At 49.3% G+C, this 14279-nt stretch overlaps 1 protein-coding gene across 1 annotated transcript; it reads left to right on the top strand.

Annotated features, from left to right (window-relative positions):
* Window positions 1–893: 893 nt before the first annotated feature.
* On the top strand, window positions 894–12273 carry Lrrn4 (leucine rich repeat neuronal 4). The gene is made up of 5 exons (XM_034493724.2): window positions 894–1072; window positions 2052–2732; window positions 3699–3903; window positions 9707–9844; window positions 10967–12273. Exons 2-5 carry the CDS (start codon window positions 2072–2074, stop codon window positions 12156–12158), a joined length of 2196 nt encoding a protein of 731 aa, XP_034349615.1. The 5' UTR covers window positions 894–1072; window positions 2052–2071; the 3' UTR covers window positions 12159–12273.
* The last annotated feature ends 2006 nt before the right edge of the window (window positions 12274–14279 follow it).

Raw genomic sequence — 14279 nt, 5'->3', positions numbered from 1 at the left:
GCCTCAGCTGGCCTAGACTGAAACACTTATCTTTGAGACATTTCATGAAGGTTACTTCAAAGGAAACCGCCAGGGACTAGTAATCTCATCAGACCAGTTTGCAAGACTCCTGGGACTTCTCAGAGATGCCCAGATAAGAGCTGACAGGGAGGAAAACTGGAGGCTCTGGTCCCAGGGTCTATATACAAAGAAGTGGAGATAATAGCCCAGCTTGCTCTCAATCTTCCTGGTGAGCCTGGGAGGAGCAGGGAGGGGCCCAGGAACTCTATGGGAGAATAGCATTGTCTGTTCCAAGCAGGTGCTGTGTCACCATGTCCTCTAGGGGACCTGCAGGTTTTGATAATTGGGAACCATCATCTCAGCCTCGGGACAGGAATGTCCTTTCTGCATTTCTAGTCTCTATTTATTCTCACCACGTTTCAGAAGCAGACACCAGATTGTCACTGAATTGGGTTTCAGCAATCTCTCTTCTTGGGGACTCTTACATGTGTTTTGAGCTAGGCCCAGCCTGAAGACTCCTCTGCAGGTCTATGGTCACAAGCTCTGCAAGCCTCTCTGGGAAACCATCCCTCCCTCAGGAAAGGCAAGCTCTTTCTCTCCCAGTTTACCAGCCTCCACCCATCCCAGGATGATTGGAATCACATAGAAGAGAAAATAAGATACCTGGGAGGTGACCATGCTGCCGTACTGGGCACCAGCCCTTGCTGCTGGCTTCTTTTCTCAAGCTTGGGAAAAGTTTAGCAAGGAAAGAGGAGGAAGGGGAGGAGTGGGGGTGGGGCTGGGAGTGGGGGTGGGGCTGGGGCTGGAAATGCCAGGTCTATGGAAAGAGAGGCCTGAGGGGAGAGGGAAGAAGAGGGATAGAAAACAACAAAAGTCTGAGTGGAGAAGGAGGGGCTTCAGGGCTGAAGTATCTCAAGCTCCTCCTGGATGGAGCTGGAGGAGGGCCAGCCGGGAACCAGGCTTTTTCTCTCTGACATTCAGAGCTGACCCGAGAGAGAAGTCACTGGTTCCTGCAATATCCAAAAGATTGAGGGCCTAAAGGGGTGCCACATCCCACTGGGACAGCTTCCAGGTAAGTATGGCATACTACAGGATACATCAGCACCGGGCTCCAATTACCAGCAACTTTCTCACCGCTTTAACTTCCCCTAGGAGCCTTATGGTGGCTCAGAGATCAGTCAGGGAGCCAGGGCGGGAATCCGCAGTAACGTGGGCTATCAGGCGGTGACTTCACGCCCTGCTTAGAAGCCACTTTGCCACCAGAGCTTCTCTCCTGACTATTGGAGAAGCACAACTAACAGGGCTGGGCAATCCCTCCTGCAGAGGGCTGACTCTCAGTGAGTGCTGGTTCACCGGATCCCAAATCTTGCAGGTGTCTACGGCTCCTATCTTCTTCTGAAGACAACCCCAAACTTTCTCTTAAGAAAGAGACCCCAGAACTTATTTTATGCAAACTAGGAAGTGGCAGGGCCCTTGTATTATGAAAAGTTAGCCAGGTGAGTGTTTCTAGGTCCAACTAAATCTTCCTTGAGTCCAAATTTTTAATCTCAGCAGAGGTTTAATCTGGAGGTGTTCACGATTTGGACGAAGCTGCTTAGCCTGGGGGAAGTGGGGGTTTACAGAGGAACAGAAAACAAACAACCTTCTCTCAAAAACTCATAGAAGGGGCACGCGGAAGCATGAGGGCGGGGATCCTGGAAGAGTCAGATCAGACATGGAAAAGACAAGGGGAGGCTCCTGTTAGAAAAGCAAGGGCAAGCAGGTGTGTGGTGGATCCTGCGCCAGGGATGAGGAAAAAGCTGATCTCCACCTGCTCACTGACAAGCACGAGGTGGGGGTGGGGATGAAGATGAGAGTGGGGATAAGGGTGGGGGTGCTTCCTCCCTGGACGCGGACATACACACCAAACACACACACACACAGAGAGAGAGAGAAAGAGAGAGAGAGAGAGAGAGAGAGAGAGAGAGAGAGAGAGAGAGAGAGAGAGAGAGAGAGAGAGAGAACGTTGTGTGTCGTTCGGGGTTTCCTCTGAAATCATGGGCCCTCGGTAGTCTTTCCCTAGAGACTTGACATGCGGTGGACGCTGATGCTGCCGCTGCTGCAGCTCCTGCTACAACTGCTGATGGTGCAGAGTCAGAGCCTGGAGGGACCTTCCCAAAAGACTATCCCCCTCTTCCGACTCACTCAACAGGGAGTCTGGGACAGCCTCGATCGCCACGCCACCGACTCTCCCTGCGAGGGGCTCCCCGTCGCGGGAGCCACGGCCCTGAACCTGGCGAACCGCAGCCTGGAGAGCCTGCCCAGCTGCCTGCCGCGCACGCTGCGCAGCCTCGACGGCAGCCACAACCTGCTGCGCGCCCTTAGTGAGCTTGTGCTCGGCCGCCTGCCCGAGCTGCGCGTGCTCACGCTGCACCACAACCGCATCTCCGTGCTGCACTGGGGCCGCAGCACACTAGCCGGGCTGCGTGAGCTCGACCTCAGCCACAACCTGCTGACCGAGCTGCCGCCCTGCGTGGGGCCCTCGGGGAGCAGCCTGCGCTCGCTGGCGCTGGCCGGGAACCCACTGCGGGAGCTGCAGCCACGGACCTTCACTTGCTTCCCAGCGCTGCAGCTTCTCAACCTCTCCTGCAGCGAGCTGGGCCACATCGCCCAGGAGGCATTCGCTGGGGTGGACGGTGGGCCCCTGGCGGCGCTGGAGCTCTTGGACCTGAGTGGCACGAGCCTGGAAAGAGGTGAGTGCGGTGTGAGGGCTACACGTGTGCATCTGGGGAGGCTGGAGGTTAGGGCTGCGTTCTTCCAGAGGTGGCCCCAGAAACCAGCCGCGTGTGCCCAAAGTGCCCCGCAATCACAGAACTGCTGACAATCTCCGGATTACATATGAGGAAACTAAGGCACAGGATCGTGGCGTGACTTTACCAAAGTCTCAGAGGTCTAGCGCCTAATGTCCCCAGATCCAAGCCCAAGCATTCCACAGGCAGAGCTCAACATCTTAGCCACTGCGGTACTGGCTAGATGAACGCCATGGGATGGCGAGGTGAAGTTATCATTGTGGCCCATGACAGACGAACTTAGCCTCAAGTGTGCTGATGAGGAATTCATTGATTTCGCCGCCCCTCCCCCGCCCCCATCGTTTCTGTGGATGTTGAATCCTTTCAACAGAATGTAGGAGGGAAGTGCCTTTGATTCAAGAGCATGAGTTTATTGTTCTTTAAAGATACTTCATGTGTCTATAACTACTGTTCATCACAACCGTGTGAAGAAAGGTGGCAGGGGGGCTAGAGAGAAGGAGAAATTCAGAAAGGGGAATGTTCTCCATATATTGGGAGATTACAAAATTCCTGGCGCCTCCTCCAACCATGTGCCCTCTTGTCCTTTCTTACGTTCCTCAAACGCTCTCGGAAGGTGTTGGAGCTAAGTCTGGCTATTTTGTATGTGGAGTGTAACCAGAGGCTGTGGACAGCAGCAGGCTTAGAGATAATGTCCCGGGTACAGATTCACACCTGTTTGGCTGTGGGTTGTCCGTTGCTTCTCTGTGATCTTAACCAACTTGTGCTGTAAGGAGGATTAGTTATAGCAGAGAAAGAGCCTTCCCAGCTGCTGTATCAGTGACCTCACCCTGTCACTAATTTCTTTATTGCTGGTTCTGGTCCCCTGGGGTTTTGTTCCTTATTGTAATGGATAATTCCCTTTGACTTCAGTTGACTCTGGGTGGATCAGAAACCTGCCAAAGCTCAAATCCCTCTACCTGAGAAAGATGTCCAGGCTGAAGACACTGGAGGGAGACATTTTCAAGATGACTCCCAACCTGCAGCAGCTGGATTGTCAAGAATCCTCAGCACTTACGTCTGTCAACACAGAGATCTTTCAGGACACACCCAATCTACACGCTCTTCAGTTCCAGAAGTAAGTGATTCGAAGCCCAGCTTCTAGCACAAGTCTGATATCATTATTAAACTATATTGAATTTTTATGACACATGGTTTCCTTACGGTTTCTACCACTGCTCTTCCAAATTCTCCTGGGCTTCTGTTCTCCTTCATTTTCCTCATGGTGTTTTACAAAGGCCCCAGACAGTCTCCACAGCCTAGTGCTTAGCAATGAGGAGCTGAGGACGCCAGGCCTCCTCTCCACTGAAACCCCCTCTTTTTCCCAGATGATGACTTCTCAGCCCATCCCAGGGTATGAGTAGGGTTGAGAGGGAAGGAGAGTGGGTAGGAAGGTTTACCATGCAGTAGACTCTGGACCTGGTCCTTTTATTCTAGTAGTAGGCACTGGTTTGACTTCTCAGAGTGGTAGGACACTGAGCATGACCCCAGGCCACCTCCTGTCAGTGGGGGCTCCATCTGGGACTAGTCACATCTGGGACTAGTCATTGGACATAGAAGTATCCTCTCTTCTCCCTTGTGTTTTGGTAGGGATGAGAATCAGAGAAGATTCCAAACCACTGTCCAGTCTTGTCTTCCCTCTTTGAGTTTACAGGTGGGTAAACCCCATCTCTCAGTCGTCCCTGTCTTGAGCAGGTTGTAGAGCGATTCTCCTTGGGTCCTGGGACCTCAGCCATCCCCTTACTCAGTGCTCTTAGCCCTTATGGTTTCTGCTGAATCTAAGCCTAAAACAGCTCTGTTTGAAATATCCAGCTATGTAACAATCTGTTCTGGGTCACTGACCATTTGCAAACATTAAAAGCAGCGACACTGAACCTTAGTTCTGCTGTGAGGCTTTGTGTTCCCTGACCCACTTGGGCCTAGTACTTTTCAGAGGTTGAAGGCCTGTCCCCTAGAGTAAGTGAGATGGTCTCTCGGGCACTAAAGGACTTTCACATTGTGGATAAGGGTGGTGTCGTGGCTAGCAATCCCAGAGAAGCCTAGGAGTGGGTTTTCTTAGCTCTCCTTTGCTCAATGTGGGTGTCAAAGATGGAATTATGTTTCCTTAAGAGTGAAGTCCTTCAGCCAGGAACCGGCTACTGAGCACAGGTGGGGAGAAAGAAAACACTTTGTGGCTCTGACTCCTTTGAGCTTGATAAAAATACAAAGGTTCAAAGGAAAAGGAATTAAACATTGGAAAGCGATACAAAGTGTTGCTCTCTCTGGGGCTTTTCGCCTGGGAAAAGCAAACGGGAACCGTGAGTCAGTTTCTGGAGCATAGTGAGTGTTTATAGAATTGGTAAAGGTGGGACTAGAGCAGAGGCTTAGAAAGGGACAAGCATGGGGACCTGAGTTCCAATCGCTGGCACTACAGGCACCAGCATAGGCGACGCAGAGACAGGTAGATTCCTGGAATTTGCTAACTGACCAGTCGAGGCTAAACGGCAAGCTTCAGGTGCAGTGTTGAGACCCTGCTTCAAAAAAATGAGGAAGACGATTGAGGAGAACATTCTGATGTCAGTCTCTGACCTCCACAGGCACATGCATGGATACACCTTCTCACATGCACATCAACATGCCTTTCCTCCCCTAAACCCCTGTCACACAAACACAAATGATAATAATACTAACTGGTGGAGGTGGTGATGATGGTGGTGGTGGTGATGATGATGGTGGTGATGATGATGATGGTGGTGGTGGTGAAGCTGGTACTGCTGCTGCTGAAAATGGTGGTTATGACAGTAATGACAACACGGTTCCTACTTTCAAGACCTTTAGTACAAAAACCAGATGTCTGCCAACTAGCACAAGCCATCAGAACCCCCAGAAGAGGCCCTGTGCTGTGTCATAAAGCAGGTGATGAGAATGCTCCTTGAGGCTGAGTAAGGAGGATGTGTGGGAGCCATAGCGCTTTGCAGCCCATGTTGCCCAGGATGAATTACAACTCAGTACAAAGGGTGGGGAATTAAAATCTAGGAGAGTCGAGGATTCTCCACCATTTCTGTAGGCATGGCCGCCTCGTTTGTGATCGCTCACCATCACCCATTAAAAGCCTGACACCTGAAGCTTGGTGACATACTTGAGCCAGTACTGAATTGGCAAAATGAGACAGAAAGTAGAAAGCACTGAAAGTTGGAGTTTGTGTCTCTTCATCTTGGAGCCCCGACTGCCGTGTGTTTGTGGGGCAGTGGACTGTGCCTGGAAACTTGGTAAGGTTGAGTGGGTTCAGAAACCCTGGACCCTCAGACTTGAGGATGGTAGGTGTTTCACCTACTCCTGACCAGGTCCCCATCACATGACCATAGCACCTCGTGGAGAGGACCATGACAATCAGTCCCATAGGGACAGCACCCTGAAGCCCCTCTACATACAGATGGCATCCCTAACATCCCAGACCAAGCTGATAGAAAGCATCTGGTTTTAGATCCCAAGCCACCCCCCAAAACGTACATAAGACCCTGTCCACAAGGAATAAAGGCGTGAGAATTGTTTCACCAAAGGTCTTCTGGAGCATCTGTCATATAAGAGCTGAAACGCTCTAGAGAAGAGAGTTCTTTCCTGACGTTTCCCTGCTGGGAGCTGCTCCAACCTCACTTCCCCACCTCAGCTCCTCGCCAACTCTGCATACTGTTCCGAAGCACCAGACTGGCTCCAGAGCAGTGGCAGCGGCCATGGAAGAGACCTGGCAGCTCACCCAGATCTGACTACCAACTCTCTCCTTGTGCCACCCCCAGCCCCCTGATCCCCCTACCTCCCACCCCACCACCTACCCACCTCTTACCCACCCTTAACATCAAGAGCTACAGGGGCTGCCTCAATCCAACCCCTGTCTTCCCCCTCGGAGAGCTCAGCTCCTTGGTCACTCCAGCCCAGCCAGAGGCCGGCAAATCTCTGCAGATAGCCTCAGGTACACAGACCAGCATGTGATAGTCTAGGCTGACCTCTCAGGTGGTGAGAGGTGCGTGGAGAGACGTCCAGACCCAGTTGAGGCTCTCTATAGGTGATTGTCTTAGGGTTTCTGTTGCTGCAAGGAAACACATGACCAAAAGCAAGTTGGGGAGAAGGGTTTATTCAGCTTACACTTCTACATTGCTGTTCATCACCAAAGGAAGTCAGGACAGAAACTCAAGCAGGGCAGGAACCTGGAGGCAGGAGCTGATGCAGAGGCCGTGGAGGGGTGCTGCTTACTAGTTTGCTCAGCCGGCTTCCTTATAGAACCTGTGACGCAGGGATGGCACCACCCACCATGGGGTGGGCTCGCCTCCCCCATTGATCACTGAGAAAATGCTCTACAGCTGGATGTCATGGAGGCATTTCCTCAACAGAGGCTCCTTCTCTCTGATGACTCTCTAGTTTGTGTCAAGTTGACGCACAAAACCAGCCCATGGTTTCAATCGTTATTGAAAAGCTCAAGGCTGCTGCCGCCGTCTGTCACATCCTCCTTTGCTCTTCACGTAAAATGCCAATGCTGTCTGTGAGGGCTAACAGTAAACAGGCTGGGCCCCTGCGGGTCCTTGTGGCTGGAACCCAGAGAAGTCCTTCAGGTGGGAAGTTAGGAGCGGTGGCTGCGGCAGCAGCTCAGCATTAAAGGCCTTCTCCATGTTTCCCCGCGGCGGGCCCCAGAAGACACGTGGAGTTCGTGGGTTTAAGAGTTTATTTTCATGGCGGACGGTAGATGCATCTGGATGCACCCCCCCCCCCCCCAAACTCAGTGCAGACCTGAGTTAAATAGGGAGGGAGAAAGGGGGAGGAAGAATGCTTAATTGGCTATGCCCTCTGGCCTTCAGGTATCTATTAGTATGTAAATCTCCTGAGGCTGAGGCCTGTAGTCACGCCCTCTACCTGTGCCCCTTGGGAGGGGCTGCATCCTACATGATTGAACGCGCACAGATTAATGGAGTTCCATGCCACATGTTAGGAGCCTGGATTCTGGGAGAGCAGTGGAATAGATGCCCGTCCCTTGCAGGGCTACTTCCAGCCAGCACTTCTACCAAAAGACCCCTTTCATGGCCCTACAGGCCCCTGACACCAGACAGGCCTGCAGGGCGCTGGCTTCCGCTGCAGAGCCAGTGGGCAGAGTGGCTTCCTGCTGACTCTCAGCTGTCCTCACAGTTTCCTGTGAGTGAGCTAACATCCAGAAAGTGTTCAGCTGTGTCTTCCTACAGTGCAAGGAAAAGCCTTGACCTGTGTAGTCCAACAGACACCCATGCCTAACTCACAAGAGGCAATACGGGAGGATGAAGAAGCATGAGCTAACTGGTACACAACAAGAAGGCATTGGTGAGTGCTGGCATCGTGCCATCAACTATGGCCCAACTCCACCGATTTCTCATTTCTGTCTACATCACATTTGCTAATATCCTGCTGGCCTAAGTATGTCGCCATGTTTCCAGGGGTCTAGAAATACATAGTAGCTTTTGATGTGGAGAGATGCCATCACGCTGCAAAGGTACGTGCTTCCAGAGGAAAGAGGACCTGTGGCCATTTTTACAAACTATTCACCATACCCAGCAATGGCAGACACACTCCAGACTCTCTCCTCTTTCTTCCATGGAATCTAACAGAATCTTTGTCCTGACTCGCTCTACTCTCTGGCTGCTGTGGGTCGCCCTGGTGCTTTTTGTATTTTGATGTTAATTCCACTTCCTCAAGCGGGGCTGCCCCCAGCAAGGAGTGGATCCTGTACTCAGGTGATTTCCTGTGAACCTTCTCCCCATTTTAACTGGGCAGTAGAAGGGAAAGGTGGGGCTGGAAGTTTTAGAGAGGGGAGAGAAGAAGGAGGAGGGGGAGATGAGGAAGACAGAGGAAGATGGAGGAAGAGGAGATGGGAAGAAGATGGGAAAAAACCAAGTGGGCTGGAGAAGCAGCAAGTAACAAGGGATCTCATAGCTGGGGAATAGAGTAGTATAGTGGTGAATCTGCCCAATCTAGGCGTGCAGCTTATAAATATTATAACAGAGCTGTGTGTTATTTGCATGGGCTTATTGGGGTTGGAGACTTATTACAGCATCTGGTTCTGGTGGCTTGTTCAGTGGTGTTTTCACTAAAACTTTTGGACTAGGGGTGTGTATAGCTCTGTGGTGGTATGCTGACCTAGTATGTGTGAGGCTCTGGGTTCATCCCCAGCACTGATATATAACAATAGCATCTACTATCTACTTTTGGTGCAGATATTTGTATTTATACATACATTCATCATCACAGACCCTTGATAAGAGCACTTGGCATGGGGATATTTTCTTTATTCCGTATGAAATAATAATGACAGAGTTTGGTTGGCAATATAGGAGGTCAAAGCTCATTTTGGGTTCTATTCAAAGTTCTACCACTAACAGAATTGTTTTCTCCATAATACCACTATGTCTCTTAGAAACATTTTTTTTCTTTTTTTTTTTTTTTTTAAGATCTATTTATTTGGGGGCTAGAGAGATGGCTCAGTGGTTAAGAGCACTGGCTGCTCTTCCAGAGGTCCTGAGTTCAATTCCTAGAAACCACATGGTGGCTCATAACCGTCTATAATTGGATCTAACGCCCTCTTCTGTCATGCAGGCAAACATGCAAATACAGCACTCATATACATAAAATACATAAATAAATACTTTTTTGTAAAGATTTAATTATTTGTTTCTATGTCTGTGCACCACAGAAGTCAGAAGATGTGAGATCCTCTGGAGCTAGTTGGAGTTACAGATGGTTGTGAGCCACCACGTGGGTGCTGAGAACTGAGCCCAGGTCCTCTAGAAAAGCAGCCAGTGCTCTTAACCACGGGGCTACCTAATGGGAACATTGTGAACCTAAAAGCATGACTCAGCTGACTTGTGTGCATGTGTGTGTCATTTCAGCTGCAACTTGAGTTCCTTTGGTCCTTGGACTGTGAATTCCTCCCAGATCTTGTTCATCAGCCTCTTTGACAACCCTCTCATTTGCAGCTGTGAGCTGGCTTGGCTTCTCATGGATGTAAACAAAACTGTCTTACACAGGTAACACATTTAACCAAGTAGATGGCTGTGAGGTGAGAATCAACCTTCCAGAGCTGGAGCTGCCCCAGCTTGTGTATTGCCCATCTGACCAGACTAGTACTCACCCCAGTGTAGTCACTCTGGTGGGGATGGAGACTCTGCTTCTATTGCAGCTAGCCAGAAAGGACGAAGAACATGGGGAATGGACTTAGAAGCTTTTAAAAGGAATAGGCTGCCAGAGGGTGCTCACCATTTCCACTCATCCATTGGCCAACAGTGTATGGGCAGGCCACACCTAACTGCAAAGGAGTCTGGGAGATGTAGTCTGCATGCCCTGTGGGCAAAGCAAGAACAGCTGTATCAGTGTTTCATTTTACAGATAAGGTAATGGAGCCAAAACAAGTGAAGCACTTGATACATCAACTCGTGTAGCTGTTGGATGTTGGAGGCACTATTGATCTCCATCTACATCTGTACTCTTAACCACTAGGCCCTTTGACCACCCAAGAGACAGCTTAGCTCTTGACCATTCAGCCTAAGGCCAGTATGTTTACAGAGCTTTTTTCTGGCAGGAAACAAATTCTAATGGTATCTTTTGGCTTAGAAGAGCTTTTCTCTAAGGTATACCAGGGGAACCATACCCAAGCAGGCATGAGAAGATGGGTTTTAAGGATCTAGGGATATCAACAATCATGAACACTCCTAGGCCACCCCCACAGCTAATTGCTCCATTTTGGAATCAACCATCCTCAAAAGTCCAGCTGTGGTATGGGGCTCCTTACTTCCATTCCCTACTTTGTTTCCAATGGCAATCTTAAATCCCTTAAGAGTCAGGGGCTCACCATGATGTTAAAAAAAATGTTAAGAGCACAGGCTAACGTCAGAAAGTCTTGCTCCATTCCACTTCCAACTGTAGATATGACTGTGCATACGGCTATGGCATCTTGGACAGTTAGCACCTACTTCCTATTTTTTTCTCTGCCCAGAAGGTATGACAGGACTTCCTTCAAACGTTTCCTAGGCCAATAAAATGATGTTACTAGGATATATCTGATAGAGATATGGTGGTAGAGGAGACACCCCACATTGAGGATTCAAAACCTTGAACTTCATGTATCTCCTAATGATTGGTTTCTCTTACAGGGCAGGAGATACCATGTGTGAGCCTGCTTTAGGATCCACGGGCCCCTTCTCAGGCCCTCTGTCCCTCTCCCACCTGTCAAATGTGTGCAGGTCAGACCAAAGCACCACCCTCCTGGCTTCAAACCTACCCCGCTTCGATCACTTCGTTTCTGCACCACGGACACAGGGGCCTTCCATTGGACAGAGCATGGCGCTGTCTGCTCAGCCTGGAAGAAGTCAACAAAATATCACCAAAGTCCCCTCCCTCCTCATGGCTTCACCCACACGGATGTATAAAGATACTTCAGAGGAAACTGCCCATTACACTACTAACTCTGAGATAGTTTACAGTCCTTCCAGGGCTCTGCCTGGCCGTGCCAGTTCAGGGGCAGAGCAGACTGCCAAACATATCCTTGAACCCAGTATCTTATCTGCCTCTACCCCATTAGTCAGCAAATACATTGAACCCTTGCCTACTTCACCGAACCCTAGGAGTATATCTCAGACCAACCAGAGGACACAAGCCACCCCCAAGGCTCTTCACACAGATCCCCCACAGGATGAGATTCCAGTTTTGCTGTTAGATGATGATAGCGAGGAAGAGACTCAAGGCCAGGTGGCAGCACCTCACCAGGATGTATCTTGTGATTACCACCCCTGCAAGCATCTGCAGACCCCATGCGCAGAGCTGCAGAGGCGCTTCAGGTGCCGCTGCCCTGGTCTCAGTGGGGAGAATACCATTCCAGACCCTCCCACGCTGCAGAGGGTGTCAGAGATGACTGACACATCAGTGCTCATCCACTGGTGTGCCCCCAACTCAGTGGTGATCTGGTATCATATTCACTACTTGGCGGAAGGAGGATCTGGGAACCAGTCAGTAGTGGATATCTATGCTACTGCCCGGCAGCACCCCCTGTATAAGCTGTCACCAGGCACCACCTACCATGTTTGTGTGCTGGCAGCCAACAGAGCTGGCCTAAGCCAGCCACAGACCTCAGGCTGGAGGAGGTCATGTGCTACCTTCACAACCAAGCCCAGCTCCGTGGTTATCTTCTGGGGACTGTGTACCACCAGTGGCCTGTTACTGGTTAGCACCCTGGTGCTGTCTGTGTGTCTCTGGAGGCAGTGCTGGAAGCCACACAGGCAATTCTATGACACAAACCTGGTGGCCTTCAAAAACCCAGCCAGGGCTGAGGAAGTAACTCAGTGGTAGTGACTTCCTAGCTTGTACAAGGCCTGGGGTTTATCCCCAACTTCCAAATCAGACGCATTTGAGGCCTTGAGTTTACTTCCAGCAACCATATTAAATAAACCAGTGTTTGACCACCTGCTGAGGCTCTAGAACTTCAATTATTCCAGTGTCTCCCATTCAAAACACATCTGCATGCAGAAATGTTCTGATACCTAAAGACAACAGAGCTCCAAATTCTCTAAAGCCACCGTGTCTCAGGCTCACACAGAACTATACTTTATCATCCTCTCTTGAAGGAATGAGTATCACCCTTCCTCCTATAGTTCTCACTAACCTGATGTCAGTCTTACTGGCTCATGTCATTCTGTGAAATCCTTCAGGTTTATCAGCATTCAGTATATCCCCAGTATATCCCTCAGTACCAAGTGGGGTACTGCACAGAAGGAGATGAGATAACAAAGAAAGCAGTTGTAACAAGAAACACAGCTTCTTTGGAAAATACCATCTCTAAGTTTCTTGCATGGATGTTCCCTCATGGCCCAATTTTAGCACAATGAATTCTGTGGGCCTTGAGCTGATGGCCAAGGGAAGAACTATTGTTGGTTGTCTAAGGCCTTCTGGATTCTTACTTGTATTTCAGGGTATGTCAAACCATGTATTTCCAGCAATTCAGTTAAGATTGGCCTTCTGGTAACATTTGTGAGCCACAGGGAAAGGCTATTTGCTTCCAGGGCTTTTTGCATTTCACCCAAGACTCAATAGACAAAAATAGTATGACCTCTCTTGCTTAGACAGGCCTTACTGTGCAGCCCACACTGGCTTCAAACTTGGATCCTTCTGCCTCTGTCTTTCCAAATGGTGGGATTTTAGACATTTGGAGAGGAGGCAGAACTGAACTCACAACAGTGCTTATTTCTATTGTAAGACAAAGTTGTTTGAACGTATCTCTCATCTTAAGAACAGGCTGCAGCATAAACACAGACAGCAAGCATATCAAAGCTGGACCTAAATATGAACCACACTATACATTTCTAAGTGGGTAAGTGTCCAAGCATGCTTTCAACATTCTAAACTGTATCCTTAGTCTCATCAAATATATGCCCCAGAGAATTTGAAAGACCCCTCTAGATCTGGCTTAAGTTACAAAAGTGGTGCAGTGGGGGAGGGAGAGGGTGGATGAGGGATGGGGGGTTTGTGGAAGGGTAACCGAGAAGGGGGATATCATTTCAGATGTAAAGGAATGGAGTGATTAATAAAAAAATTTTAAAGTGAATTAGTATTAAGTCCTAAGACATGTTACTTAAATGGCTTCAGTGTTTTTAGCCTACTCTCAAGAATGAGTCTACTCTATGGAAACAATAAATTTGCCAATTTGTATACATAAATGTATACTCTAATATTCTCATTTAAATACAATTCTAGTATGTTTAATGGACAGAATGTATTTTGTAACAATTCGATACAGAAAATCCTGAGGGCATTTGGACTGTAAGAGTAGATATGGAAAAAGTGTGTCGACCAGAGCTAGATCGAAAACCCTTCATATGCTAAGGATCCTATGGGCCATCAGTAGCCACAATAAGCAAATATAATAAAAGCAGAGTAAACACGAAACTTCACTCTGTCATCTTTTTATTTGACATTTCTCAATCACCATCCTGGATGCTCCTCCAGCCTTAGCAGCTCCCAGTTAAAAAACTGTTACAGGAGAGTTGAGGCAGAGGCAATGGCCAGCCTTGCCCCCCATCCTTCTCTTTTGCCCTTGTGATTCAGTGGTAAGGTTTAGTATGCTCCAAGCCCAGCGTGGCTCCATTACTTTTCTGCCGCTGTGACAAAACACCATGACTGAAGCAGCTTCTATAAGGAAAGGATTATTTGTTGTGGTTCCAGAGGGTCGGAAGCTGGCAGTAGGTAGGAACAGCAGTTGGAGTTAAAAGCTGACAGTTCAAATCTTGAATCACAAACAAAAGCAGAGAGGTTTTTGGCAAACTGGGAATGGCGCATGGCCTCGAAACCTCAGAGCCTGTTCCCAGTAACACGCTTCTTTCTCCTAAACCTCCCAAACCAAATATTCAAACACCCAGGACGGAGGACATTCTCATCCAAACCACCAGTGGCTAAGCTGGTGCTCTGGGATGAGAA

The sequence above is a fragment of the Arvicanthis niloticus genome, chromosome 2 (genome assembly GCF_011762505.2).
Source record: "Arvicanthis niloticus isolate mArvNil1 chromosome 2, mArvNil1.pat.X, whole genome shotgun sequence".
Taxonomy (NCBI): domain Eukaryota; kingdom Metazoa; phylum Chordata; class Mammalia; order Rodentia; family Muridae; genus Arvicanthis; species Arvicanthis niloticus.
Note: the sequence above shows the minus strand (reverse complement) of the source record. Positions and strands in the feature narration are given on the sequence as shown.

What these genes read in the sequence shown, in the direction of transcription:
- Lrrn4 (XM_034493724.2), top strand. Translation starts at nt 2,072, where the DNA reads ATGCGGTGGACGCTGATGCTGCCGCTGCTGCAGCTCCTGCTACAACTG. An exon ending in CACGCTCTTCAGTTCCAGAA is followed by an intron (nt 3,904 to 9,706) that starts GTAAGTGATTCG and finishes GTGTCATTTCAG; the next exon opens with CTGCAACTTGAGTTCCTTTG. An exon ending in AACAAAACTGTCTTACACAG is followed by an intron (nt 9,845 to 10,966) that starts GTAACACATTTA and finishes TTTCTCTTACAG; the next exon opens with GGCAGGAGATACCATGTGTG.